Source organism: Tasmannia lanceolata, unplaced genomic scaffold (genome assembly GCF_043159265.1).
Source record: "Tasmannia lanceolata isolate RefF3 unplaced genomic scaffold, GAP_Taslan_0.1 ptg000006l, whole genome shotgun sequence".
Classification (NCBI taxonomy): Eukaryota; Viridiplantae; Streptophyta; class Magnoliopsida; order Canellales; family Winteraceae; genus Tasmannia; species Tasmannia lanceolata.
This window is the reverse complement of record NW_027518683.1, coordinates 27,642,440-27,669,521: the sequence shown is the minus strand read 5'-3', so window position 1 is coordinate 27,669,521 and position 27,082 is coordinate 27,642,440. Positions and strand designations below refer to the sequence as shown.

General features: G+C 38.2%; 1 protein-coding gene across 1 annotated transcript; it reads right to left on the bottom strand.

The window, feature by feature from the left end:
• Nucleotides 1-160: 160 nt before the first annotated feature.
• Nucleotides 161-25,015, bottom strand: LOC143878890 (putative inactive cadmium/zinc-transporting ATPase HMA3). The gene is made up of 8 exons (XM_077381104.1): nucleotides 24,958-25,015; nucleotides 24,785-24,876; nucleotides 16,951-17,003; nucleotides 14,498-14,751; nucleotides 14,230-14,367; nucleotides 3,345-3,672; nucleotides 1,642-1,844; nucleotides 161-214 (listed from the first exon to the last, which is right to left on the bottom strand). Exons 1-8 carry the CDS (start codon nucleotides 25,013-25,015, stop codon nucleotides 174-176), a joined length of 1,167 nt encoding a protein of 388 aa, XP_077237219.1. The 3' UTR covers nucleotides 161-173.
• Between the last annotated feature and the right edge of the window lie 2,067 nt (nucleotides 25,016-27,082).

Below are 27,082 nucleotides of genomic sequence, written 5' to 3'. Positions count from 1 at the left end.
TAGGGAGCTGATCCCCTTGAATGGAGAGAAGGTTCTCCTTTTATAGGAGGTTATGTTGTTCAAGGTGTGATGTAACGATGATATGGTGCCGAGTGTATCGCTAGGGAGATCTTTGTGATGTAGTAGAGCATTTCCATTAAATGGCGATGTGTCACGATATGGTGTTACCACTATTACTGATGACTACAATTTTGGGGTTCTATACGAGCGAGATCTTCCGCAAATGGTGATGGGTAATCGTGGTAGAAGAGGTGCAGATCTCCCTGCTACACTACCGCTTGTTGCCCTGCTTGTGGCGTGCTTGTGGAGTCGGTTTGGGTGCTTTTCAATCTCTCACCACGAGTCATCATCCGAGGGGCTTCAACAATTTTTATCCCCATCAAGCTTGTTATTAATCACCATCTTGTTCTTGTAGGAATCTTCCGATGATCCCAAACCCTTGATCCTAATCATTTTGATAAAACTTCAACACCTTCTGAAACTATGTTTTTAAATATGCTACTTATTGATGTAGAACTCATAGCGTTGAAAGCGTCTTTTATTTTTTATTTTCTATATTTTCATCATTTTATTTGTTGCATATTTTTAGGCATCAGATGTTGGTCTTTTGGCATAATTTTGGTATCCGTACAACATTTTTTCGATTACCTATCTGAAGAGCACAAGGTCACTCGATTTGGACTTGATTTGACATAGTTATAGGCATTTTAAGGATGTGGTATAGGCCAATTACGGGATTATTATTTTAGGAATATTTTAGTCATGCTTCTAATTCTTATTTACGTTGCTTTTGGATAGAAGATTGAGAATAGTTGTCTGGCAAGCTTTTAAGGTTTCTATTAGTTGGTTTTGCCTATCTATATAATGTAATGACATGAGGAAGGAAAGATAGATTGAATAAAGTTCATTTTTGGGACATCACTTGTGAGGAGAGCATTGGCTCGTCCACGTGGGTGAAAGAGCTTGGCTCCTTTCACATGTTATATTGGAGTTTTTTTTTTCCAAACCATGGAATGGGTTTTCAAACCCCCATGAGATTATTTTAGCTGCTGCTTGTGTTGATCTTCATCTTGGTGTTGCCGCTCCATGCTCCCTGCATCACTTATGTTGGCACTACTATGTTTTGACAGCTGCATTAACTCATCCTGTCTTTTATTAATTAAACAGCTGTCAAATGTTATTACGGCTCCAAACAAGCTAACTAAAAAAGAAAAGGCAAGCTGAGTTTGTACAATTATTAAATCATGGTAGTGCAAATATCAGTATCATTTCAACAGCCATCAAATTAAAGCTATTACAATTCACAAAAAGCTCTCAGCAGCCAATTAAAGGCAAAATTATCAAAACATGCATGGTAGTGCAAGTATCAGTATCCTAAATGATTTGTAAATAATGGTCATAATAGTTTTGAAAAAAATAATAATAATGGCTTCCAGAGAGGCATAATCTTTCATCTCTGAAAAAAGATTCAGGACCAAATTTCCAAAGAGTATAAAAAGTAGAGACACGGGTGAAAGATACAAAGACAAAGGGAGGAAATATCAAATAAACGTTTGGTATAAACTGAAGAGACACAGGTGAAAGTTGGAAAAACAAGGGGAAGAAATATCATACAAAAGTTTAGAGAGAGAATTTATGTACCTGTAACACATCCCGCTCTGGTTGCAAGCCTTTTATTTCCAATACAAATGTTTTTGTCATCAATTTTTCCATAAATTCCTTCTCCTGGAAAAATTTGGAATTCCTTCACATTTTCCGGTTTGGGTTCAACCCCATTCAATCGACTGTAACCAACAAGTGCGTCTGCCATCGGATGGCTTGATTTACTCTCAATGCTTGAAATCCTGAAACATTCCGAATTTTGTTTTAAATCTAATAAATGATACATGAAATGACCACATGCTTTGAAGGAACATAGACTACTAAATAAACGGTACTTGTCAGCTGAAGAGAGGTTTTGTAATTGATAAGGTGGTAACATACGCGAAAACACTTCCTTGTCTTCTCTAATTATCGAGTGACTTCTCTAATTATCGAGTGATTATAATTTAATTTAGGAAGCACAAATGTATGACATTGAAATCACATATTTTCTTGTAGTGCGTCACATGAAATTGATCATATACCCAAGAGTGAGACTGATCAGACAATCCTAACCAAAAAGCTGTAGACCGTCCCTAATAGGGCCCCATCAAAATGAATTGTGATGGATAGAAGACTGAAATGAAGTTTGAAATTACTAGATTTGCTCATTGCCCACCTGATCAATAAAGGGTATAAGGGTAATCAGTGCTTTGCATCCTATTTAGGTAAGTGTGTTTTAGTGTAGCACTAAATTAACTATACCCGCCAATGATCAGATCATGTAGAGAGAACTACTAGAGGATTTTGCCCAGATCGATCATCCCTTATGGCGATTGAGATGAGCTTCTATTCTTCTTAGTTAGATTAGTATAATTCACAACAGATCTAAAAATATTAATTTGATTTTGATCGAATTCGGTGATCAAGGCATATTCAAGATCTAGGTACTGAGTAACATTTGAATGCCCTGATCCTAGGTTTATGTGGTGCACCTATCAATAACATAACTGGATTAGTTTGTACCCGTGTAACATAACTGGATTAGTGCCAGATAGAGAAGAAAAGATGTTTCACATATATAGTTTCCTTTTTTTATAGGGCTAATGATCAAGGTTTCAAATTTCAGTTTCGGAAAGCGTTTGAGCGTTTCGGTCCTCACCAAAACCAAAATTTTCAGCCGAAATTTTGAAATTTCAGGCGAAATCTACAAAATCAAATAAAATAATATTTTATTTCATAGAAAATTTCGACAGAGATTACCGAAATTTCAGCCAAAATTTCAGTAATTTTGGGATATTATTAAATAACGGGAAAAATCCATTTTTCGATCGAAATTCCGGGGCAAACGAAATTTCGATCGAAATTTCGGTCGACATTTTATACTGTTTCAGGTATACCCTATTTCGGTTTCGGTCGACATTTTATATTGTTTCAGGTATACCCTATTCGCTTTCGGTCTCGACCGAAGCCCGAAATTTCAGATTTTGGTCCAAATTTAAAACCTTGCTAATCATAAATGCACCCCTTATTTTAACCATGGCCACCCCCTTAATGTCTTTAGGACCACTTTCTTTTGTTGCAAAACCACTACACGGTGCCCTAATGTTTACCGTGGCCACCCTTGGTATTTTTGTGACATCTTTTCTTAGATAAGAAACCACTAGGAGGGGGTGGCCCTGGCACATGAAAGGGTGTATTTATCAATATTTCCCTTTTTGTTCAAAGAAAGAGAGTGAAAGAAAATAGAGAAATTTCTTCACCAGTACAGCAATGTGTTGGAGCTAAAGTCGGGATCGATGGATCGGAACTCTGTCACCGTGAATTCTCCTCTGGTAATAGTCCCCGTCTTGTCGAAAGCCACAATCTTAATTTTTGCGAGTGATTCAAGATAATCTCGTCCCTTCACTAAAATCCCACTAGCCGCCACCTTAGTAAGTGCACAAAATGTTGCAACCGGCGTAGAAAGGATGAGCGCGCATGGACATGCTGTTACCAGAATAACCAATGCTATGCTATACCACCATTTCCGATCATGAACTTTAAATGCAGTTGGAATCACTGCAATACCGGCTGAAATTATCACTACAGCTGCAAAAAAATAAAAAGGGAAGTATACAGTATAAGTAAGAACCAGGCAGTAGTTCCCATGCACATACACACATTTAAAATGGTAGAGAGTGGTTGGACTTGGTACAAATTGATATTTTCATCCCCTCTATTTTTAACCTTTGCTTATTGGCTGTTGCATCACCCACCAAGTTGTCAGCAGACAGTGAAAAAAGTTTAGAGCCCCTTTCGTTACTTGTAAAAATTATTGCATGTAATCTTCTATAGATTATTTGCAAAAGGTTTTGATGAGGGAAATGATATCTGCGCCAAGTGTTTCAATAAACATGCGCTCCACTTGTTTGTCCTGTAGTATTTAAAGGGTTTAAAGAGCTTTTTGAGAACCGTAATATCCTCTTAAATCCCTTAAAATACTACACGACAAACAAGTGGAGCGCTTGCTTATCGAAACACCCTGGCACAGATATCATTTCCCTTTGATGAAGTTAGATATGATTATTCCAAATAATGGCTATAATAGTTTGGGAAACTATGAGAATGGTTCGCTGCTTCAGGATAAATTCACCCCTTTTAACGTTTTTCTTTGCCTTTAAAACTTAACGAATAACATTGAGGGGGGGGGGGGAGATATCATTTCCCCAATAGTTTTAGGAATTATATAGTTAATGGCTTCCAAAGAGGCCTCAAATATTCCATTTGGAAATAAGATTAAATCAAAATATTCTTACTTTCAAATACTTTGGTGACATCCAAAGAGGACTTGTAATCGAAAGACAGTTGTGGATATCATCTCTCACTAGCCTTTTTTGCAAAAAGTTAAAGATAGGTTCAGTTGACTCTAATTAATCACTAATATCTTGATTGAGTTTTAAACATTATTTTCAGTAAGTCTAACACGGCGTCTCAAATGGGAATTATAGCCGAAGCGTAAAATCTGAAGATTGACCTAGAATCCTCTAGGGAAGAAGAAGAATTCTAGAATCCACTAGGGAAAAGAGAGAGAAAGGAAGAAGAAGAAAGAGATAAAGAGAAACTTTGATTCCAATATTATTGATTGATATTTTTTTTACATAGATGCTCTAATATTTATAGAAAAACAAGAAACTAGATCCCACCAAATCAACAGTATAACTCTTGCCAACTTAAGAGAGCCACAAATAAGAAACTAATGCTATAAAAAGCAAAACTTCATATTGACTTAATGAGAATATAAGATATTAATCTGAAAAAAGAAAGGAAGATATTACTAATCCTAGCATCCTAATAGAATAGGAAACCTACTACTAATGTCCTACATCAGTCCCTCTCACTTGAAAGAAACTCACCCTTGTGTTTAGACAAAAATAAAAAGAACAACTTGAAATCTAGACCCGCTATGAAATAGATCTGAATGAATGAACTGCTCGCTTCGACTTCGAATTAAAATCCTTTCTATCAAATCAGATACTTCAATCTGCTTGGTAATCTGGCAGATGCAGACATAATGTTCGACTTCATTTGACGACAAATTACTCCTTCAATAAACTCTTCGATCTGAGTTACATGTGGCAGAATGTATCCTTCACTATGCTCAGTATGAATGGCATTTTCATAGAAATGGGGTAAATCTCCATCCATCATCTGACTTGTGGACTACAACTAAGAATTTCATCACGATTCTCCGTTGAGTGATCCAAACTCTCTAGGTTTTCTAAATGCTGTTGACGGCATATTTTCTGCACAAGTAAGCAACTCGAGTGATCGTTTGTAGCCACCAACTCTGAATCTTATCACTGAACTGACATGCCCCTTATATTCTCACCTGGCCTGTTATGGCCTGTTACATGCGCCAATACTTTTGAATAGTAAGACGGTCCGCTTTCTTCTTAGCACGGGTTTTAGTCTTTTGGGCTTTCTCACGTCTCATTCTAGCTTGAATCTTCAAGCTCTCTTGATAGGTAACCGGTGTCAATTCTTTAATAAACAAATCATGTACTTAATGGGTAATAGGGTTGTTGAAATAAGAGGCCGCCATAGAGTAATGTGGTTGTAGGTTCACGATCAAATAAGTGGCTTGTGTCCACTTAAAAAAACAACTGACATGGTTTTATGTAGCTTTTGCAGGTTGGGTGAAACTAGAACTTGCAAAGTGGAATTTGTGTTAAACAGAAAGATGGCTAAAAATCAGGAAAAATCACAGGTTTTCGAAAAACTAGGAAAATGGCTAGATTTTAGGAAATTTTGGCTTTCATGGACGGCTATTAGTAAGGGATGTGCAAGGATGGCTGAAAACTTCTAAAAATCAGGGAGCAAGAATGCTAAATTGTAAGAAGTTAGGTGGCCAGTTTAGGACGGCTAAAAGCAATAGGAAAGGGTTAAGCAAAGCTGTTTTCCAGGGAATTGTGGCAGGAAATGGTGACAAAAGTTGTTTGGGAATGATTTTTAAGGATGTTATTGGAGGCAAGGTTTTAAATTTCGACCGAAATTCGAAATTTCGGGTTTGGTCCATACCGAAATCGAAATTGGGTTAACCCGAAACGTTACTTGCTTTCGACCTAAATTTCAAAATTTCGGTTCGAAATTCTATGAAAATCACATGAAAATCTACGTTTTACTAATTATTTAATATTTCTCTAAAATTTCGGTTAGCCCAAAATTTTAGACGGGATAAAATATTACTTTTTCAATTTAGGCAGAAACAAGAAGGGAAGTTTGGACGTGTGACATTGAGGAGAAATTAAGGGTTGTGTATTAATGAGGTTGAGGGTGCAAATCGGCTACGGTGCAAGAGGAGTTTTGGGGTTGTGGGACCCGATCCTGCGAGAGGGGTGGGGCGCGAGCCGCCACGCTCTCTCTTGGTCTCTCGTACCCACGCGATTGGCGTGTGCATTTTTAATATTGATTTTAATTCATCTTTTATGTGAACTTGGGATCACTGAGGCAATCCGAATTCCACACAAAAGAGACTGACAGAGTCGCCACCTAGATGGGGGATCTAGAACCCATAATTAGCCAGAAATCTAGACTCGCTACCTGGTTACAAGAATGGAAGGTATGGGAATTTATCCACCACATGCACCATTCCTGCCCGATAATCGGTCTTCAATTCCAAAAGTTAACTCTTTTAAATTCATCTTAAATGGCTCATTCAACTCTATGCTAATGTGCTAACTACGTGACATGCATCCTATGATCTAATTTCAATGTGGATCCTAAATGGGTATCTTGATTCCTTAATTTGTTTGAATTCAATCTAGGTGCAAGTTCTCCTAAGATTCTAATTTCATGAAAAATCCTAAATGATTTAATTAAGAATGTACATGAAAATTAATATACAAAAACCCCACAATTTGTTGTGGAGCCGACTCGCGGTTGGTATGCCATCAGACATCCAAGCTGCCTACGTACCCAAGCCTCACTGGGATCAGAGTCGACGTAGTTCGGTGCACCTAAGCTAAGCTACTTATGCCTAACTCAACTAAGACACCGACCTAGACGGGATTGACTGTTTCAACAGTTTTAGGAGAAGTTATTTAATTCAAGTTGAGGATTTTATTATCCTAGGACTTCATCTAAGATGCTATATGATTCTTATCTAAATGCAAGTTGTTTCTTAGACTAATGCAGGTTAGCCTACATCCTAGTTTACTAGACTTGTCCTAGGGAAAGATTGGGTGACTAGTGTAACTAGACCTATGGCACGGTTGCTATCCATAGCAAACGTCCGTGATGAGGCTGGACTCCTAACTCTAGGACTCCCTAAAACCTAAGACTCCCTAAAACCTAGGACACGACCTGACACAAGTGTTCCTAAATTGGGTTCTAATGGTTCTTATATCGGAAACCATAATCCAATGGTTCCAAGAGACACGAGATGAATCGATTCGAGTTCTGGAAGTTAGTGAATTTCAGATTTCAAGGATTTTCAGTTTCTGGACATTTAAGGAATACCAAAGGTTCTAGGGTTTACCAATTTCGGCCTCGAATGGCATCCAAGGGAGGGAATCGTGCGCTCTTTCCTTGTGCAATTTAATACTTAGGTTATAGCACCTTATTTCTTGGCAAATCTCAGGATTTCCGTGGACAGTAAACCTCGGAGCCAATAACGTGCTATAGCTTAAATATTCAAATTGTCAAAGATCGGTTGCAATTGGGATACGATTATGGACGCACTGGCCATTTTTCCAGGGAAATCTAAAGATCCTAAGATTTCTGTTTCAATGGATTAAGGAATTAATATGTGACAGAAATCTAAAGTTCTTTAGGAATTTTACCAATAATTTTTAATTAATTTAAATTTTTAAATGGATTTTATCAATTTTAAACCGCATGAGTGATTTTACACGTGAAATTGTTGCAAACGAATTCGAAATGAGTTGAAACTTCTACAGCAACAAGATATGATGGGATGTAGCTTATTGAAAGAGTTTTGCAGATTTTTACATTAAGCTCATATTTAATTTTGATTTAACAATAATAAGACCAGATTGCAAAAATAACACAGAAACTATTAGAAATAGAAATCTAAATTCATTGAAACTTCTACAGTAGTAAGATATAAGTAAAAATAGCACGCTGTGAGATTTTCATCAATTTAAGAAACTATTTACTATCAATTTCGGATTTTTCAATTTTCAGACCAGATTATAAATTAACACTACAGGCCATATGAAACAAGATCCAAATCACTTGAAAATTTTACAGCAACAAGAAATATGAAATATAAGACTACTGTAAAAATTTGGAGAATTTTATCTGTGATCTGATGTCGGTAAAAATTCTCCCAAAATCTGATAATTTTCAAAGAAAGCATCAAATAATATACCAAAAAAAATCCAAAAATCATTAAAACTTCATGGTAGAATGTATCAGTACCATATTATTTTTTCACAAAATTTCATTAATTTTAGAATTTGTTTAGTATATATTTTATTTTTCTTCGTCAAAAAGATGTTTTTGAATAGTTTTCTATTTTTAAAACACGATTTTCGAGAAAATTACGACTCCGGAAAACGTCCTTTAATCTTGTTCTGATATGATGAACACAAGAAAAATTTAAAATTCTAAAAAATAGATCATCCTAAGATGGCTATTTTTTCGAATTTCGTAATTTCTCGGCCATTATTTTATATAAAATTCCACTCTTCACTCAAATTCTTAAAAACCTTTGATCCAATGTCCGATCCTATCCGTCAGTTATTTTAGTCTATTTAAGTAGATCATTGTATTAAATTTCGAGACGAAACGGAATTGAAACACTCATGCAGATCATGATTTTAAGCACACACATTTAATATTGAATTAAATTCATTTAAATGCTTAAAAATCATGCAAAATACATAAAAAATACCAAACAATCCTGGAAAAATCTGAGAATCGTGTACCTATCTGTAGTCGAGATCCTCGCCCATTCCAAAAGCCGGATCGCCGACGCATAATCCAATGCCCGTTTTCTTTCGTTCTCTCTTTTTTTTTTTTTAGTTTTATTTTTTTTCTGTGGAGTTTTCTTCACTGCTGAGAGAAGGTGAGAGATAGAGAATGAGAGAGACAGAGAGGTAGAGAGAGACAGAGAGGATTGAGACAGAGAGAGTGAATGAGATGGATATAGAGAGAGTGGGTGAGATGGATATAGAGAGATTGAATGAGATAGATATAGAGAAATTGAATGAGATGGATATAGAGAGAGTTAGTAACAGAGACCAAGATGAATATAGAGCGATAGAGAAGGATGGTGAGAATTGAGAGAGAGAGAGAGAGAGAGAGAGAGAGAGAGAGAGAGAGAGAGAGAGAGAGAGAAATAGATGAAGGGAAGAAGGGTATTAAAAAAAAAACAAGAGTGAGACGAGATGGAAAACAGAGGGACGTAGGGAGGGAAACCAAGGGAGAATTTTATCTGTGATAAAAACAGAGGGAGCAATGGGGAGGTGGTGGAGAGAGAGAGATAGAGAGTATAAGAGAGAGAGAGAGAGAGAGTTCAATAGAAAGAGAGAAAAAAAACAGAGTATAAGCTACTCTGTTTTTTTCACGTTGTTTTCTTTTAAAAGATATTGCGGTTGGAGGGATGGAGAGTGAAATCTGCTAGGATATGGCCGAGAGATGGTTGGGGAGAGATCAGGGAGAGCAAAGGGGATCATGTAGATAGGGATATTGTCAGATCATCGAACGAGAGAGGGGTTGCTCCTCAGCAACAAAAAAACAGAGTCACCTTAGTTTTTCTCCCTTCCTCGGTTTTTTTTTCTTTTTTTTTTTTGCGGCAAACCTCCCAAGCTCCTGTTGAACGTGAATCGACCCAGAGAAAGGAGAATGGGAATCACTCTCTATGTTTGCAAAGAAAAAATCCCCTTTGCTGTCGTTCTTCTCCTCTGCTCCCCATGAGAATCACAGACGAAAATTTTTTCTTCTTTTCTGCGGAGAATTCTGTTGTATATCCTCCTCGGCTGGCAAGTTGCCGATACTAACATCATAGATACCTTCTTTAGCAGTTTTCCTTCATCTCCATTTAGCATGTGCATCAATATACTTAGAGGAGAATGGAAACTGCCGATTTCATCGTTCCATACACTTTTTATTGAGATCATCTTAGCCGTCCAACCCATAGATAAACATTGCTTGCCTTTCGAACAATAGGAAACTATCAATTTGGACAGCCGATGCCTCCCTCCTTTTTTAGAAAATTTCCAAGGCACCAGCTCTAGTTAAAATAGCAAGATTCTCATTTTGGAGAGAGAAATGCACGTGGGTCCTTTACTCCACTTATATTCGAACGAATTTCCATTTTGGAATTAAATTCCATGATTTTTCAAAGATGATACACCCCTTTATTCCAAGTTGACCGATCTCAGGATTCAATATTTTAATTTCTTGAAAATGATTGGATTCACGCGGTGGGTCCACACATGTAGGACGCATGGTGAGCCTCCCACCAAATAGTCAAAACACACAGTAGGCCCCTCCTCTCAAACCAATCTTGATATGAGGGCCCCACAAGGCCGAAAATTCGCTTCTCTATTGCAAACAATGTATGAATCCATTTAGTCTTATTTGAACACAACCGTTCTGCATGGCTAGATTTAGAGTATAATCCACATTCTTCAATGATCTTAGATCCTCGATCTACAGGTTGGGTAAAATATAATTTCGAAGCGGGCCCCCACCAGCATTGACCGAATTTGGGAATCTTCCTCAAATAACCGGATCGTAATCTTCGCCTAATAGCCCCCCCTTTATCGTTCAATTTATGAACCAAAGCGTAAATTCGTCGTGCTCATTAAATTTGTCCCGTGGGATGATCCATATTGTCCCATTTGACAAGCCATAAGTTTAAATTTTAATTTTTCACAATAATGGGTCCCCACCAGATTGGCAAAAATACACGACGCCCACCATAGAAATTGATCTTATTCATTGGGTCCACATAAATTCAAAAGCCATATTCTTCATTAAAAACAATGCAGGGCACACCTGTTTGATCTCATTTTAATAGGACATGCTCAATGCGGACCCAGCAAATAGGTCCAAATTCTCTCTTGCTTTGATTCTCGCGAATAACCACTCTCAACACTTAACGGAAAAATGCAAAACATGGCGGAAATGATTGAAAAGATTGAGAAAGCATAAGGGACGGACACGGGAATGGAAAACGATGGAAAACGGCTAGCAAAGACACTAACTTCTTTGCTGATTAGAGCGGAGCAAAATGGGGTGTCTACAGGGGTAAACTAGGATGGGCTAGAAAATAGGACTTGGTATGCTCGGTTGGTGTTGGGATTGGGCTGAATTAAGGAAGGTATGGTGGATTTTATTTTTTTTAAGAAGTTGTTTGCAAGTTGGCCACTTTGGCACCTAAATCTGTGGAGAAGTAGCGCTGAGGTAAGGACCGGCAAGATGTTTCGCAAGGGCTGAAGTTTAGGGGGTGAAGATGCGATGCGTAGTGAAAATGATTTTTTTGTTTGTTTTTTGTTTTTTGGGTTGAAATTAGGGACAGCAAGGGGCTGTTTGATGTGAGTGTAGAGAAGAGATTTGGGAAGGTAAGGTTGGGTGGAATTAGTATGGGTTTCAACAAGGGTGAGAGATGCGATACAGAGGTAGGCTGTTACGTCCAAAATGAATTGCCCATGGAGTAGTTGTTGCGGATAAGCATCATGAGGTGGTTGTTGAGATAAAGGACATGAATTTTGGATAGATTTTAGTCAATAAGAATTCTGAGGTGTTGTTATCACTTTGCAATATTCTACAAACTGTTGCTATTGTGTAGAAGTGTTGGCATGTAGATGTAGGTTGTTGCTGAACGTGAATAGTGTTTCCTAATTTGTAGGTCTGCTTTCCTATTCTCTTGGTAGTTAAGAGTCCATTATAAATGTAGTTATTGTAGTTCTAGAGATTGGCTTAATGAATGAAGAAATTTGTTACAGAAATTGTGTCTTGTGCACAAAGGAGGATTGATCCTTCCCTCGAAGTGGATTAAAGGCCGATCTTCCCTTTAAGACGATCAAAACCGTTGCGAACCGATCTAGGTTCGTAACAAAGTGGTATCAGAGCAAGGCATGGATGATCCATGGATCAGACGGTTGGAAGCTGCGGTACATTCTCTTGCGGTGGGACAAGAGAGGATGATCAAGGATATGGAGGTGATGTTTTCTGCTCTGAACACTCGGCTTGACGAGATGACGGCTACACGTACGTGCGGCTCGAAGGAAAGCTCCAACAACCAAGATCGTAATCGTGGAGGTAGATTTTATGGCATCAATATGACAAGTGTTTCACATTTAATGAATTCTTGTCTTCCCAAGTACAGAAAAGGAAAGGAGAAAAAGCCACAAAAGAAAGGCGTTTGTCAACCTTGTCAATTTCGACAACGTCGTCGTCAGAAAATCCATCGTTCCTTGCAACACATACAACCCCAACGAGCAGAATCTTTTCCACGACCATCTGTGTGTCAAAATTTCAAAAAATTACGGCGATGGACCTTTGGTGATCAATACGGTCAGATTAATTTGAAAATGGAGTTCGCTCAACCCTTGATAATGCCATACAAAATGGAGACTAGTCGTAGGACGAAGAAAAGAAGAAAGGGAGCAAGAAGGAAAAGAGAAAAGAAGACTTTCGAAAAATTCAGCACAAGAAGAATTCATTTTTCTCCTGACCAGTGCATTATCTCCAACCTTGAGGACAAGGTTGATTTGAAGAGGGGTGGATTGTTAAGTGCAAAATGAATTGCTCGTAAAGTGGTAGTTGTGGATAAGCATGATGAGGTGTTTGTTGAGATAAACCACATGAATTTTGGATAGATTTAAGTCAATAAGAATTGTGAGGTGTTGTTATCACTTTGCAGTATTCTACGAATTGTTGCTATTGTGTAGGAGTGTTTGCACGTAGATGTAGGTTGTTGCTGAACGTGAATAGTGTTTCCTAATTTGTAGGTTTGCTTTCCTATTCTCTTGGTAGTTAGGAGTCCATTATAAATGTAGTTATTGTAGTTCTAGAGATGGGCTTAGTGAATGAAGAAATTTGTTACAGAAATTGTGTCTTGTGCACAGAGGAGGATTGATCCTTCCCTCGAAGTGGATTAAAGGCCGATCTTCCCTTTAAGAAGATCAAAACCGTTGCGAACCGATCTAGGTTCGTAACATGGGCTTCTTCTAATTGGGATTAATTGGATCGTCGGAAAAGAGGAAAGAAACTGCGGATAGAGGTGGAAGATGAGGATGCACCTGTTTCTGGCAGCAAGAGGTCTTCTCTTTGATGGGAGCACCTCACCGTGAGTAGAAGCTTGGTCTTGGGGTAAACCCGCATAGCAGGATCTTGTATCCGCTTTGGTACTAGCTAACATGGAAGATCAAACGGGAACCGCAGCCGAAGCATATGATCTGAAGATTGTCTTAGAATCCACTAGGGAAGAAGAAGAATCCTTGAATCCACTAGGGAAAAGAGAGAAAAGGGAAGAAGAAGAGATAAAAAGAAACTTTGACTACAATATTATTGATTGATCTTTTTTTTACATACATGCTCTAATATTTAAAGATAAATAAGAAACTAAATCCTACCAAATCAACAATATAACTCTTGCCAACATAAGAGACTCACAAATAAGAAACTAATGCAATTAAAAGCAAAACTTCCTATTGACTAAATAAGAAAATAAGATACTAATCCTATTAAAAGAGAGAGAAAGATATTACTAATCCTAGCATCATTGTAGAATAGGAAACCTACTACTAATGTCCTACATCGAAGTTCCTAAATCTACTAAAGTTACTACACATATTTTTACAAAGTGCCTTTGCATGAGCAACTCTTAATGCACAATGTTTTTTGTCCAAATGATTTTGTTGTTTTTTTGTAACTTGAACCATTTTAATATATGAAACAATTGGACTGGAAATTTTTTGGCCAAAAAAGTAAGAATTTTAGAGGTGATTGAGAATTATTTGCCAAAAAGAGTTTGGTTTAGTATTTAGAGACATTTTAGAAATATTATTCAAAAAGTTAAAACTTTTAGGTTGTTTCATAATTTTAAAGGACCACTTGAGAAATCGTTTCCCAACTAGAGATTTATAGGTAAAATGTCTTTTATTTAAACGAAAGTATTCAACAGCTAACCTGGTGTGTAGAATTTAGAACAATTGTCTATGATTCTTTGTATCTTGGATTTGTTGTGTTGTGCTTCTTCTACTAGCTTTGCCATTCTAGCTACTGCAGAGTCGTCAGCTAGGTTAGTGGTTTCTACACTAATATAACCTGCAAATTTTCCAAAAAGAAAAAAAATGTAATTACAATAATCTGTTAATATTTAGGCCTTGACTTCAAAATCTTTCAGAAAATAAAATCCGTGGAAAAAGAAAGTGAAGAAAAAGAATAAAGAAGCTACCATTAAAATTTATGGTCCCTGCCCAAACCCGCGATTGAATTTGCTTAACAACGGGTACATACTCGCCCGTTAAACTTCTCTCGTCCACTTCGCACTGCCCTTCTACAACAATTCCATCAATAGGAATCACTTCCCCGGTTTTAACGGCTACGATCATGCTCACCTGCACGTCTTCAACGTTCACGATGAGCCCATTTTCCGCTAAGACCGTTTTTTGTGGGGCCATACTCATCAATGAAGACAACCGTGGCAGCCTGTAACATGTGTGCGATTTCATTCAATATTAAACATAAAATAGTTCATATAAAGATCCAATGTTAAAATGAATTTCCCCCAATAAATCCCTAATACTCCAAATGTTTCCCATTTAGTCATTGGAAAATGGAAATGGTGAAATGGCCTAGAACTTCGACTTTAGAATAAAAATTCTAGAAAGTTCCAAAATTCACATTTCCAAAAAAAAAAAAAAGATTTCAGTTTTATGGCGGTACAGAAAAAAGGTCAAAAAGTCATGAAGCGATTTTGTTTCTAAAAAGAAAAAACTTTAGTACGTGATTTATGTTTTTTTTTTTTGTGGGGGGGGGGGGGGGGGGGGGGTTGGTAAATTGGATCCCTAAACTTTATCATTTGCCTCTAGATTGTGGAAACAAACAAAAAATCATAAGGCCTTGTCTGACGGCCAGGAATTTTTTTTCATGATAAACTGATGTCTTCAAGTGGTGAGAGAGGGCTAGGGCACTGGGAGAAGGAGAGAGATTTGAGAGGGCACAACTCAGATAAGCCTAAGAAGTACCTAAAAATCAGGAAAAAGTGGACGTAGAGTTTTTTGTTTCCTGATTTTTAGCCACTTCTCATCACTTGAAGATACTAGTTTCATGATTTTTGTTTCCTAATTTTTGGCCACTTCACCCTCATCTTTAGGGCTGCAACTCGGGCCGGGCGAGTCGGGTTTTGAAGAACCCAACCCTCCCTGAGAAATATCTCGGGTCGGGTTTTTTTCCGTAAAACCCACGATTCCCAAACCCGGCCCTACCCATGATAAATTTCGGGCTGGGTTGGGCCGGGTCGTGTTTTTTTTACATTGACGCAATTTTTTAAGGAAAACTCTTGTTTGGCAAGGCAACTCAACTCATAGAAGTAGAAAAAATCAAGCATGGCAAACTCTTTAGTGCATTAACTAATAACTAGTCCAAAGAGAATAAATTGATGCGTTACCAAATGAAAATGATTATACTCAAAACAACAAACTATTTAGTTGAAACTTGAAACCCTAGAGCTAAAGGGGGGAAACCAATAGAAGATGGAAAGAGTCCCTGTGATTGCGTGCGTGAGTTTTACTTTTAAGTTTTCACTTTTAAAGTAAACAAAGTTTTAGAAAAAAAAAAATACATACTATAACTTAAGTACCTCGGGTCGGGTCGGGCCCCTTCAAACCCGGCTCAATCCGAGATTTATGCGGGCTTTTGGATCGTAGACCAGGCTCGATCCGAAACCCGAGAAACATGAACCCAACCCAAGCTATTTTCGGATCGGGTCGATGCGGGTCTGGTAAAACCCGACCCATGTTGCAGCCCTCCTCATCTTCACTTAAGAGACCAATTTATCATGAAGAAAAAAAATCGTGGTTACCAATGGAGCCCTAAGAAATTCTTTAACAAGAAATGTTTTTAATGCAATCCAAACACGACCTTAAGGACTTACTGGAAATGTTTTCTTCAAGAGAAACTGCTTGGCTAAGTCTCGATTCTTGATGATTAAAAGGTATATAATTTACAGTCTAGGGCTTTATAGGTAAAATTTCCTAAAAATTAATAAATCTACAGGATTTTAAAATTTTTCTAATTTTTATTTTAATATTCATTCATTGGATATTACCTGAAAGATTTTTCACTATTAAAGATAGAAATGAGCGAGATTTGCAGTTTTGCACATCTCCGAAAACAGTAACCGAAACTGTCAAATAGCAGGAACTTTGAAGATAGAAACATGCTAATGCTGCACATCTATCAAAATGGCATTCTAGACTGAAAATGGGAATTTGTTATAAATACAAGAGACATGCAAATCTCTCAGTATAATAGTTGTGAATCTGATTTTACATTTGTATTATGTATTTTCCCAATATATTATTTGGATTATTTATAAATATAGTCTCCCAAGCCAAGAATAGCCATGAGGAGTTCACATTCTAACGAAGTTCCATTGTTGCATGGTATCAGAGCTTGGGAGAGTGATTTCTTTCTGACGACGACGGTCTGATTGCTTTTCAGTAAAGTAGCTGCATCATCTTTCTATGGTAAGTCTTGGTTGCTTGCTCCTTGTTAGGTTTTCATCTTTGTTGCAACTCTCCTTATATTTTCGCAATGGCTACCGACAACAACAATCCCGTCCAAATTCAATCCCAAAGCAGCTCCTCTTCTGATCTTTATGCCTCCTCTCCTTAATACATTCACCATTTCGACAACCCTGGGGCCGTCTTGGAGTCCAAACCTCTAACAGGTGATAACTATTACAACAGGTAAAGAGCCATAAAAATGGCTCTCAATGCCAAAAACAAGTTTTCCTTCATCGATGGTTCCTTACCCCGTCCTACTACATCTTCTCCTACCTTCAGTTCATGGGATCGTGCCAACGATATGTTCGTCCCATGGATTCTCAATGTCATTTCTGGTGACATTTCAGACAGTAATCTTCATGCATCCTTCAACATGAAATTTGGACAGATTTTTGTGACCGGTTTTCTCAAAGCCAAGCTACTCGAATCTTTGATTTACTCGTTCAATCACTAGTCTCCATCAAGAATCATTGTCCATCATTCAATACTATTGCAAGTTGAAGTCATATTGGGATGAACTCTCCTCAATTTCTTATATGCCTTCTTGCTCCTCTGGTGTCTCAAAGTTCCTTTGAGCTCCAACAACGTTTGATACAATTGTTGGAAGTTTCTATGTTTAAAACTTCCCAATTTGGTTTGTGGCCTTGCATTAAGGAACCTTTGGCTTAAAGTTGTTAATCACACTTATTTAGAATGGTTCTTAGGTTCCAAGATCAGCATTAAGGCTTGCTAATCTTGTGCATAAAGGAGCCATACGAATTTGCTAAATTTAGGAGTTTTATGGGAGCTACTTGCCTATTTAAAGAGAGTCTTGGTTCCTCTTCCTATCAACACAACAATAAAGTTCCATTAAGAGAGAGAACTTACTTTGAAGAGGTTTCCCATAAGCCTAGTGGTGAGGAGAAGGGAGAAAAGAACAAGGGGCATTTCCGGGCCGATTCGGTGCACAGAAAAGAGAAAAACATCGTCAGGGTATGAAGCTTCAAAGGTGCGGCCATGGTACTTCTAACCCTTCTAGTTAGATATGAATTTTTCTTTGATTTGGATGCCAAAGATCATAGGGGATCCCTAAAGTCAATGTTTAGAATAACAATTGGTATCAGAGCCATAGGTTTATGATTCTAATTCGAAGAAAATTTGAGGTTTGGATGACAAATATAGTGATTATGTACCTCACCGGAAAATTGATCCCCGTCGGCAACCGACGAAATTTTTCGTTGAGTGGCCTGTACCCTCATGTTCCTCTCCGACCGACGGACCATGCCTAAAAATTTATTGTCAATCCGACAACTAGAGAGGGAAATTGATGGTTTTGAAGTTGGAAGGCAATTTTGTAATTTATTCTGTAAGCTAATGGTTTTGGAAAGTGGCATCGATGGGGAAGAAGACCAGAAGGGTAGTTTGGATATACCTAACAGGGAATAGTAGTTTTGAAGCTTTAAAGTTTACTTTTACTGGCTGTGATCAAAACTGTTATGTGGTTTTGAAACAACTTATATTGAATGGTAATTTTTAAACTTTAGATGTTTCTTTGGTAAGTGTAGTGGCCTCACCGTGACAGTACCGCGGCTCATGGTGACGCGCGCATCTTGCTTATAAACCAGTTTTGAATTCCGGGGGCTTGTTCAACCCCTTTTCCGTAGATTCTTGGCCCACCGAAAACGGTTCCGGAACCCTCTAGGTCACCTCTATCTTATGTGAAAATTTCAGAGGTCTCACCTCTCAATATTTTTGAAATCTAAACTTTATGGCATATTTGGGTTCCCTTACTACAATATTTTTGAACCAATTTTTGGAGAATATTTTGCAAGATAGGACCTGTTCCAAGGGTTTTCCGGCATTCCGGATTCATTAGCGGAGGTTTCAAAGCCATCCAAGACTTGGATCTTATACTTCATGTGAAAAAAGTGAATGTGGGCCTCCCTTTGTGAATGGTTTTTGGATCACTTTAAAGTTCCAGTTCTTGGTTTATTATGAAGGATACTTGCTTAGTCATTCTTGGATGCATTCATTGCCAAAAATATATTTATTTCATGCATGTTTAATTCATTTTAATTGCACCCAAACATATATTTTGAATGTTTTATATGCTCTTGATTGATGTTTTAACCCTTTTGAGCCCTCATTATTGAGGTTTTGAGGTGTACTATTAGTTGGTTACATCTAAATTCTGCTATCGGACATGAATTTGATATGAAGATGTCCATTTTTAAGCTCTTTTAAATATCCAACCATGTTTTATGTGTACCACGTTTGGATTTTGTTGGATTACATAAGGAATGTTTGTGATTGTTTTGTGAAGTACCTTTGGATTCATACAACAAAGTTTACAAAGGACTCCTACTGATTTTGAGGCACAAATTAAGATCCTAATACATGTGAACATACACTAAGGGATTGAAATCTTGTGAGTTGCCATATTAGTTGGTCATATTTGAACACTGTTGTTACACTTGTAGCTATTTAGCTTCCTATATGTATCCAACTATAATTTCTGCATTTTCATGTTGGAAGTTTCGATGATTCACTTGAGAAGTTTTGTGCATGTGTGTAAAGGACCTTCGGATTCATACACAAAGTTTCCAAAGGATCCCTATTGGTCATGAGGGACAAAATTGAGAAGCTTACATATGTATGTATAGACACTGAGAATTTTCAATATTGAAATTGCATAAGAGCTTTGATCGGCCCAACAAAAGGTCATTGCTCACATGTAATTCCTGTGTATGTGATTGCAAAATTTCAGTTTTGTATTCTCCATAAATGTGATTGAGATATTATATTTTCTAAGATAAATACTCTGTTAAATCTTCGCTTCTATGGCCAAATCCTTTTTTTTTAATGATGTGATATCTTTTAAATTGTAATGATTGCTTTAGTGTAATATTGGTGCATGTTACAACTTGGTGTGCGAGATCACACTCCATTGGCGGCTACCCATTGTGTATCGTGGCTCAGCCCAACGGAAGGGCCACGATGGCAAGCTAGGTGTCTCCGCAAGATCATATAGGGATATTTTGCGTGATCTTGTAGAGATCTAACAAATTGGTGAATGTTAAAGAAATTGATGTGATGAACTCTAATTAAACTCCAATTGCGAAAGAAATTGATGTGATGAACTCTAATTAAACTCCAATTGCGAATAATAGATGTTAAAAGTAGTGAGCTTGTTGAAAAGTTTAAATCCATGTCATTGAACCCTAGAATATCTGACTATGTTAAAAAAGGACAATGAGAGGACAAAACCTTAGTGAGTGATAAAATGGATGGATATTGTTTTAGGCTACATAGATATAGACTATACATCATCGACAGGCAAGCCCACTAAATTCACATATGAAAGAAGCTTGTGAATAGTGGGAGTGCACTAATCCTATCAGTTTGGAACTCCATTTTAACTAAAATACAAGATATTTTTTCTGACTTGGAATCCAGAGGAGGTTATGAATGTAGCTGGTGAACTTTTCAAATAGTTATTCAGGACACTCGTAAGTTCCCTTAAGATAAGTTTGGAAAACCCTAAAATGAGTTGACCAAAGCGGTCTTAATAAGCATATTTTGACCTTACGGTTCAGACCCTTAGTAATGGTCACTTTCAGGTCTTTTCAAAGGCAATATATAGAGTCCGCAGTTATGGTGACCCGGTAGGGTCAATTAGTAGAGATTAAGACTTGATATTAAGCATTGCCCCTGTGTTGGATGGATGACACAGTATTGATACCTCAAGTTTGCAATGGCTGAGAAAATGAGATAGGATCCTGCTTTTTCTTCTATGTAAGTACTTAGACAGATTCAGATCTTAATACCCATGTTTGAGTTTCATGTGAGGTTTCTTATGAGTAGAGTCTAAGTAGAGGAGAACTAGATCATTACAGTTAAGAATAAGAATAAAGTAATGATTTGAGGCCATTATTGTTCTCTATTAATTTCTGAATATTGGTTTCAATGGTTTAAGAAACCCTATTTCGAGAAACTTGGTTCTATCAGCTATGAATCATAGTTTGGAAGCCTAACAGATTTTTTCTAATTTTTTCATTCCCATTAAGTATGTATGTAGTCCTTTTGAAGACAATCCATAAAGATTAGGATTGGTTTCTTCTGATGATCAGACTGGAATTACCTTACATGAGATTTAAACAGTCAGTAATGTGTGAAATAAACAAATCGAATGGATAAGAGCTTATCCAATCAGTGACTCGAACAGTGACTCGAACAATAGGCCACATATCTGATTAATGGATTGAAAGTTCTGAATTCATTTGACTTTACTGATTTTAGTGTTTGTATGGAGTACATGAAAGGAAAAATTATAGAGTCAAAGGGTCTAAGGGTTTCCCCTGTAGTATTGGTCCACTAAAGGTCATTTATGCTAAGATCAGTAGACCTTTTCTAACTCTGAAGGTTGGTGAGAGAGATTGTTGGTCTCTAACCTTTATAGTTGATATTCCCAGTTATTATTAATTATCTCATTAAATGAAGGCCAGAAGCCATGGATATGCTTGTGATCTATAAGGTAAAAGTTGAGAACTTATTTAACTTAAAGATCAAAACCTTGAGGCCTATAATGGTAAAGAGTATTTTAGCAGCACTCATAAATGGGCTGTGATCCGAGGCCTTTCGGCTTATATCTGCAAGAGAATGGTATTGCTGAAAGGCAAGACCATACTCTTAAGGACATGGTGAGAAGTATGATTTGCAACTCATCTTTGCCTGAGTTCCTATGTGGAGATGCCTTAAAGACGGCAGTGCAAATCCTAAGTCGGATTCCTAATAAAATCAGACCTAAGACCCCTTGTGTGTTATGGGTTAGTAGGGAGCCAAGGCTAGAGTATTTGTACATAAAAGGATTGATTGGCCGAGGATAAATTTTATAATCCCTAATTTAGAAAATTGGACCATACAACTATTAATTGCTTTTTAGTGGCTTGACGTCGTGAAGGAAGAGCTGCTCTCGATGGAAAAGCAACCAAATTTGGAGACTCAGCAAGTTGCCCAATGGAGTCAGGCCAGTTAGCCGTAAGTGGGCCTTTGATACTAATGTTTGACTCAAAGGGTAGCATTGAGATGCATAAAGTAAGATTGGTTGTAGAAAACTGCACTCAGAAAGGATGAATAGACTATAGAGAGACTTTCTCTCCAGTTTCAAAGAAAGACTCTATGGAAAGGCATGACTTTGGTAGCTCCTTTTGTTCTGGAGTCGCACCAGGTGTCTAGGTAGTGGTACTTAAATTTTTACATACTAATCATATGATTTGGGTTCAATAAAGATCTCATATATAAATGAATGTATCTTAGGGATAGGTGGAGTGATACCATCATTTTGGTAGAGTGAGTTGATTACTTTTCCCTTGTTGCATTAATACCAAGCAAGGGCAGGCACTTGGCCTAGGTAATTCTTCTACCCAAAGGTGATAAATTACTCTAGTGCCATGTTGACTATGTCTTGGAAGGAAACTTGGTATAGAGGATCTAAGTGGAACATTCTATATAATAAAAATCCATGTTCATCTAGTTAGAACTCAAGGATACCCTGAGACTTCATTAGTTAGAAGGCAATGGAAAACCACGACCAATCATAGCTCAAGCATACCCTGAGACTTCATTACCATCAATTTGAGCAATAAACAATAAAGAAATGATATCAACCTCATTATGTTTTAATACATCTACCAATGCAACTCATCTTTTGGGGGGGTAATGAACTGCCAAGATGGTATCACAGTTCTTATAAGCTCTTATAAACCAGTTAAGAAGGAAAGAGGAGAGGAGCCTTGGTCATGCAAGCACTAAGACATATGTGTTGATACGTTTTTTCACAAAGTACAGGGGAGGGTGGCTCTCTTTAATCATCTATACATGGAATTTTGGAGTTTGGATTGATCCAACCCTCTAAATTTCCAAGGGCTCAAAAATGCGGTCATACAATGAAATGGAATGTAGGATCTTAAAATAGCTAGATAGCCATGACTTTTATTCAAATAAAAGAGAAAGAGACGGGATTACCGAGAAGTAGCTGATGAAGTCCAATTTAGCAAAGACGTTTTGTTGCCGTTGTGTTAGACCACAAGCTGGAGTTGATTACCAGAAAGTTGAAGGAAAGTGGAGATTCGCTCATGGCCTTTTCCATGTGATTGAGTATGGAAAAATGATAAGGGGCTGCAACACGGGCGACGAACAGGAGGCGTTGGAGTTTAGAACCCTAACCGTTGGGGACCAAATTTGTGCCGAGAAATGCAACCACTAGACCAGATCTGAGATGGGGTTCGGGTCTATTGAGGAGATGGAAAAAGGGCTAAGGTTTTAGAGAGAGTATATGGTGAAAATGGCAATGGCTTTTGCTATGGGTCTATGTACCCAATGAAATAACAAGGGAAATGAAACATGGGGTCTGTTGAGACAGGTGGGAATGGCATGATTAAAGGAGGGAGAAGAGATGAAGGCTACTGAATTTGTGGTTGGGATCATGATCAGATTCCGATGGACTTGATGGAGGTTGAAGATGGTGATGGATGGGTTTTGGATAATGGCTAAAATTAATGAGGATTTGGCCAGAAAAACAGGGTCGTTGCTAAGGGTTTAGGGATTAAACAACAGGGGTTTGGTTTGGAAAATGGGTTTGGGTTTGAGGAGGTGGTTTGAGAAGAGGGTGGTGGCTAGTGGTGGAGATGGCGGTAGAAGGTGGAAATTGTGGCTGAAATGGAGGCTGAGATGAGAAATAGTAGGGGTTTGGTCGGATTCCGGCAAAGTTGCCGGAATCAATGGAGATGGTGATGTTGTTGGCTTATAGAGGCTAAAGGTAGAAGGTAAAGATGGTGTAGAGGTGGTATGGAGAAGAACATGAATGTAATGGCGGTTAGGGTTTATGGAAGGACATAAATGGGTTTGGGTTGAAATGGTGGTTTTCTTGGAGGCGGAAGAAGAGGAAAATGATGATGGCGAGGTAGACAAGGTTTTGAGAAGATGGAGAAATGGTGGTCTTCGAGTATGGATTGGAGAAGGAGACCCAAAGGAGTGAATTGGCATTTTCTCCAAGCAGCTGCTGGATTATGGGACCCCGTTCTTCATGTTTTTCGATTTGGTCCTTTTCAACTTTGTCCCATCTTTGAAGACTGGTGTGCATTATTGGAACTCCCAACTGAAGGATTATGGATTAAACCTTCAAGTATAGCCTTTCCTCAAGAACTCTTCTGCAAATTATTGAAAAATAAGGCCGTAAAAGCTCTGCCACATTTAACAGAAACAAACGTGCAAGTTCAAGCCCTCATTGACCTTTTTTTCTGAAAACGTCGATCCTACCGACTCTCGTTTTCCAGAGTGTCGACGTAATGCCTTAATTTACGCTGTCTTTGCACGATACATTATTCGCGGAGACTCTCACGCCGCTCCTTTGACCTTGTTGATGGTAGTAGATCTGATCAACAAAGGGAGGAATCATGTCCCTATAATGTTAGCAGAAATTTTTTATGGTCTAGACCTTATTGCTATTAAAAAGGTTCAAGATAATTTTTCTGGATGTGCTAAGCTGTTATACGTGTGGCTTTGTGAAAAACTTACTATCCTTCAGCCACAGAACCGCATTGAGTACACCCTTAAGAGTTTTCATTCCTAGAAAACAAAGACTAAGCAACCTCAGCCTACTGAATGGCACCATTGGTTGCAGAATGTAGAGAAAAACCAATTTCGTTGGGTAAGTCATTCATGCCTACAAGTTATCACCAGCACCTCCCCGCACTCATTTGTCTATCTTATGGGTTTAGAAAAATCTTCTTTCTATGCACCTCTGTGTTTCTCTCGTTAGATTACTGGAATCTCCCTTCTTCCCAAGGTTATTACACCACCTCGTTGTGAAAACCTTACTCATGATCTCATTAGTTCCATAGTAGCTGCTTGGAGAGACAAAGTAACGGAGAAGAGATTCGCTTTCGCGTCTAGGCTCCGAAATGGGGAAATACCGGAGGAGCCTGCAAACCAGAGGGCTCGGATTGCAGAATCTTGGGGACCTTCATCATGAGATTATCATTTCTTTTATCCTCAGTTTTTTTACCTGAATGTAATAAGAGTCAAAGATTGTAATCCCGGTCTCATTATCAATGAAAATGTAAAGAAAGAAATTTTTACTTGATACATGTTATAGACAGTTGGCGATCCAGAGTTTCATCATTTTTCATGTCACCAATCGCCATCGTTGTAACCTGTTTTGATATAATCAATGCAAAGTGTATTTGTTTTCTTTTATCTCTATTTGTGGTAAATACCTTATTTCATTTCTCAATCATTTAATCTAGTTTGTTAACTTCCAATCAGGATTCTGAAAGAAAGTAACCATCGCTCCGAAAAATGACACCCAACTTAAACCTACTTGGTCTAGACCTACTTTAGTATCTAGACTTGTTCGTCACTTTGATTTTCGTGTGTCATCAACAATACCTTTACCATCTTCACCAGAGTCGTCAGGTTCTTTTGAAGTGAACGAAATGGCTGACCCAACTGACCTTCTGTTGAATATGCAAGAAATGATGAAAAACCTCACTCGAGACATGGCGTGAATGAAAGAGGAAATGGCCCACATGAAAACCCAGATAAGTGATAAGGCTTCCGCATCTAGGGGTCCCATACTTCCGCCTCCTCGTGTTACATCTTCGGAGCTGCATAGACCTGTTGTTTCGCCTTTAGAAGTCGATTTAGATGATGAACAATACGCTGCAGAGTATTGTGCTCCGAGGGCCGATAAAGAGAAAGAAATATATGAGAAATTCGAAAAGGAAATGTCTGAGAAATTTGGCAAGTTGGCTCAAGAGATGGAACAAATGAAAGTGCAGGGGCCTAAATTCGACGTCTCTGAGCTAATGATGTCCTCGACAGTCGCTTTGCCGCCAAACTTCAAAGTTCCTGATTATGATAAGTATGATGGAACCGGATGTCCGCGCAATCACATGAGATGGTTTATCATTCTATCACAGCAGTATGGTCTGAGCCGCGAACAGATGGCCCAATTGTTTCGGATCTCTCTGGTAGGAATTGCAAAAAAGTGGTTCTTAAGGCTGATACCAGAAGAGGTGAGAACCATGGAGGACATTTCTGATAAATTGATAGAGCAGTTCTCGAAGGAGGAAGGTATTGAGGTCACATAGAGAGACCTAAAACAGCTGAAGCAAGGTCCTCATGAGACCTTTACCTACTTTATCAGGCGTTGGAGACGTAAGTCTGCTCAACTGAGCCAGAGAATGTCTGAAGCAGATCAAATAAAGCTAGTCCTCAAGAGCTTGTCTCCTCAGTACTTTCATTTCTTAGCACCGCAGCATTACCCGAGCTTTGACCACCTAATCAAGACTGGTACTCAGACAGAGGATGCCACAGCAAAGGGTCTGAGAGCAAAAATTTCTTCTGATATTCGAGAAGGGAAAAGGCCTGTGATCCAACCAAAGGAGGTTCACGATGTCAGTTACACCAAGCCTGTGGCCAGGGTTGTTACAGAAGTTGGAAGGACTCCAAGGAAGATGACCTTTGATAGAAAGTTTGACCCCCTTCCATATCCTTTACCGATGATACTTAAGAGGCTTATAAGAGATAGGAAGATCTGGCTCCCAGATGTTAAACCTCCTCCTAATCCCTTGCCAGCATTCTGGAGGAGGGATCAATATTGTGAATATCACAGAGGTCCAGGACATTTGACTGAAAATTGTTTGGCCTTAAAGCATGCAATCCAGAATATGATTGACAAGGACGAATTTGCAGTGGAGAAACCAAACGTTACTCAGAACCCACTTCCTAACCATCATGCTATTCCTCCTCCTGCTACCAATGTCATTTTTACTGACGAACCTTTGCTTGATCCGTTAACTCTCATTTGTGCCATAACAATAGAAAAAACCTATGAAATGAAGTTTGACGAGAAGGGACTTGAAGCAGTAGAAAAGAAGGAGCGCTATGTAATTTCATTTGACGACGTTAAACTTGCTGAGTCGTCTTCATCTCAGTTTTATGTATTTTAGAATGATAATGCAGGAAAGACAAAGAAAACCCCATATGTTCTAAGAGCTGAGGACTTCGAAGAAGAAAAAGTCAGTAAAGCGTCGTATGTTTTCCGAATGGAAGAGGATGAACTGCTGTTGTTAGATGACCAGTGTGACGAAATGCGTCACATGACCCGAGGTGGACATGTATTCAAACCCCCGGAATTAAGTGTAGAAAATCCCGCAGTGGTTGCGAGAAACACGAAAAATCAGAGGCAGAATAAAGTAAACACAGAT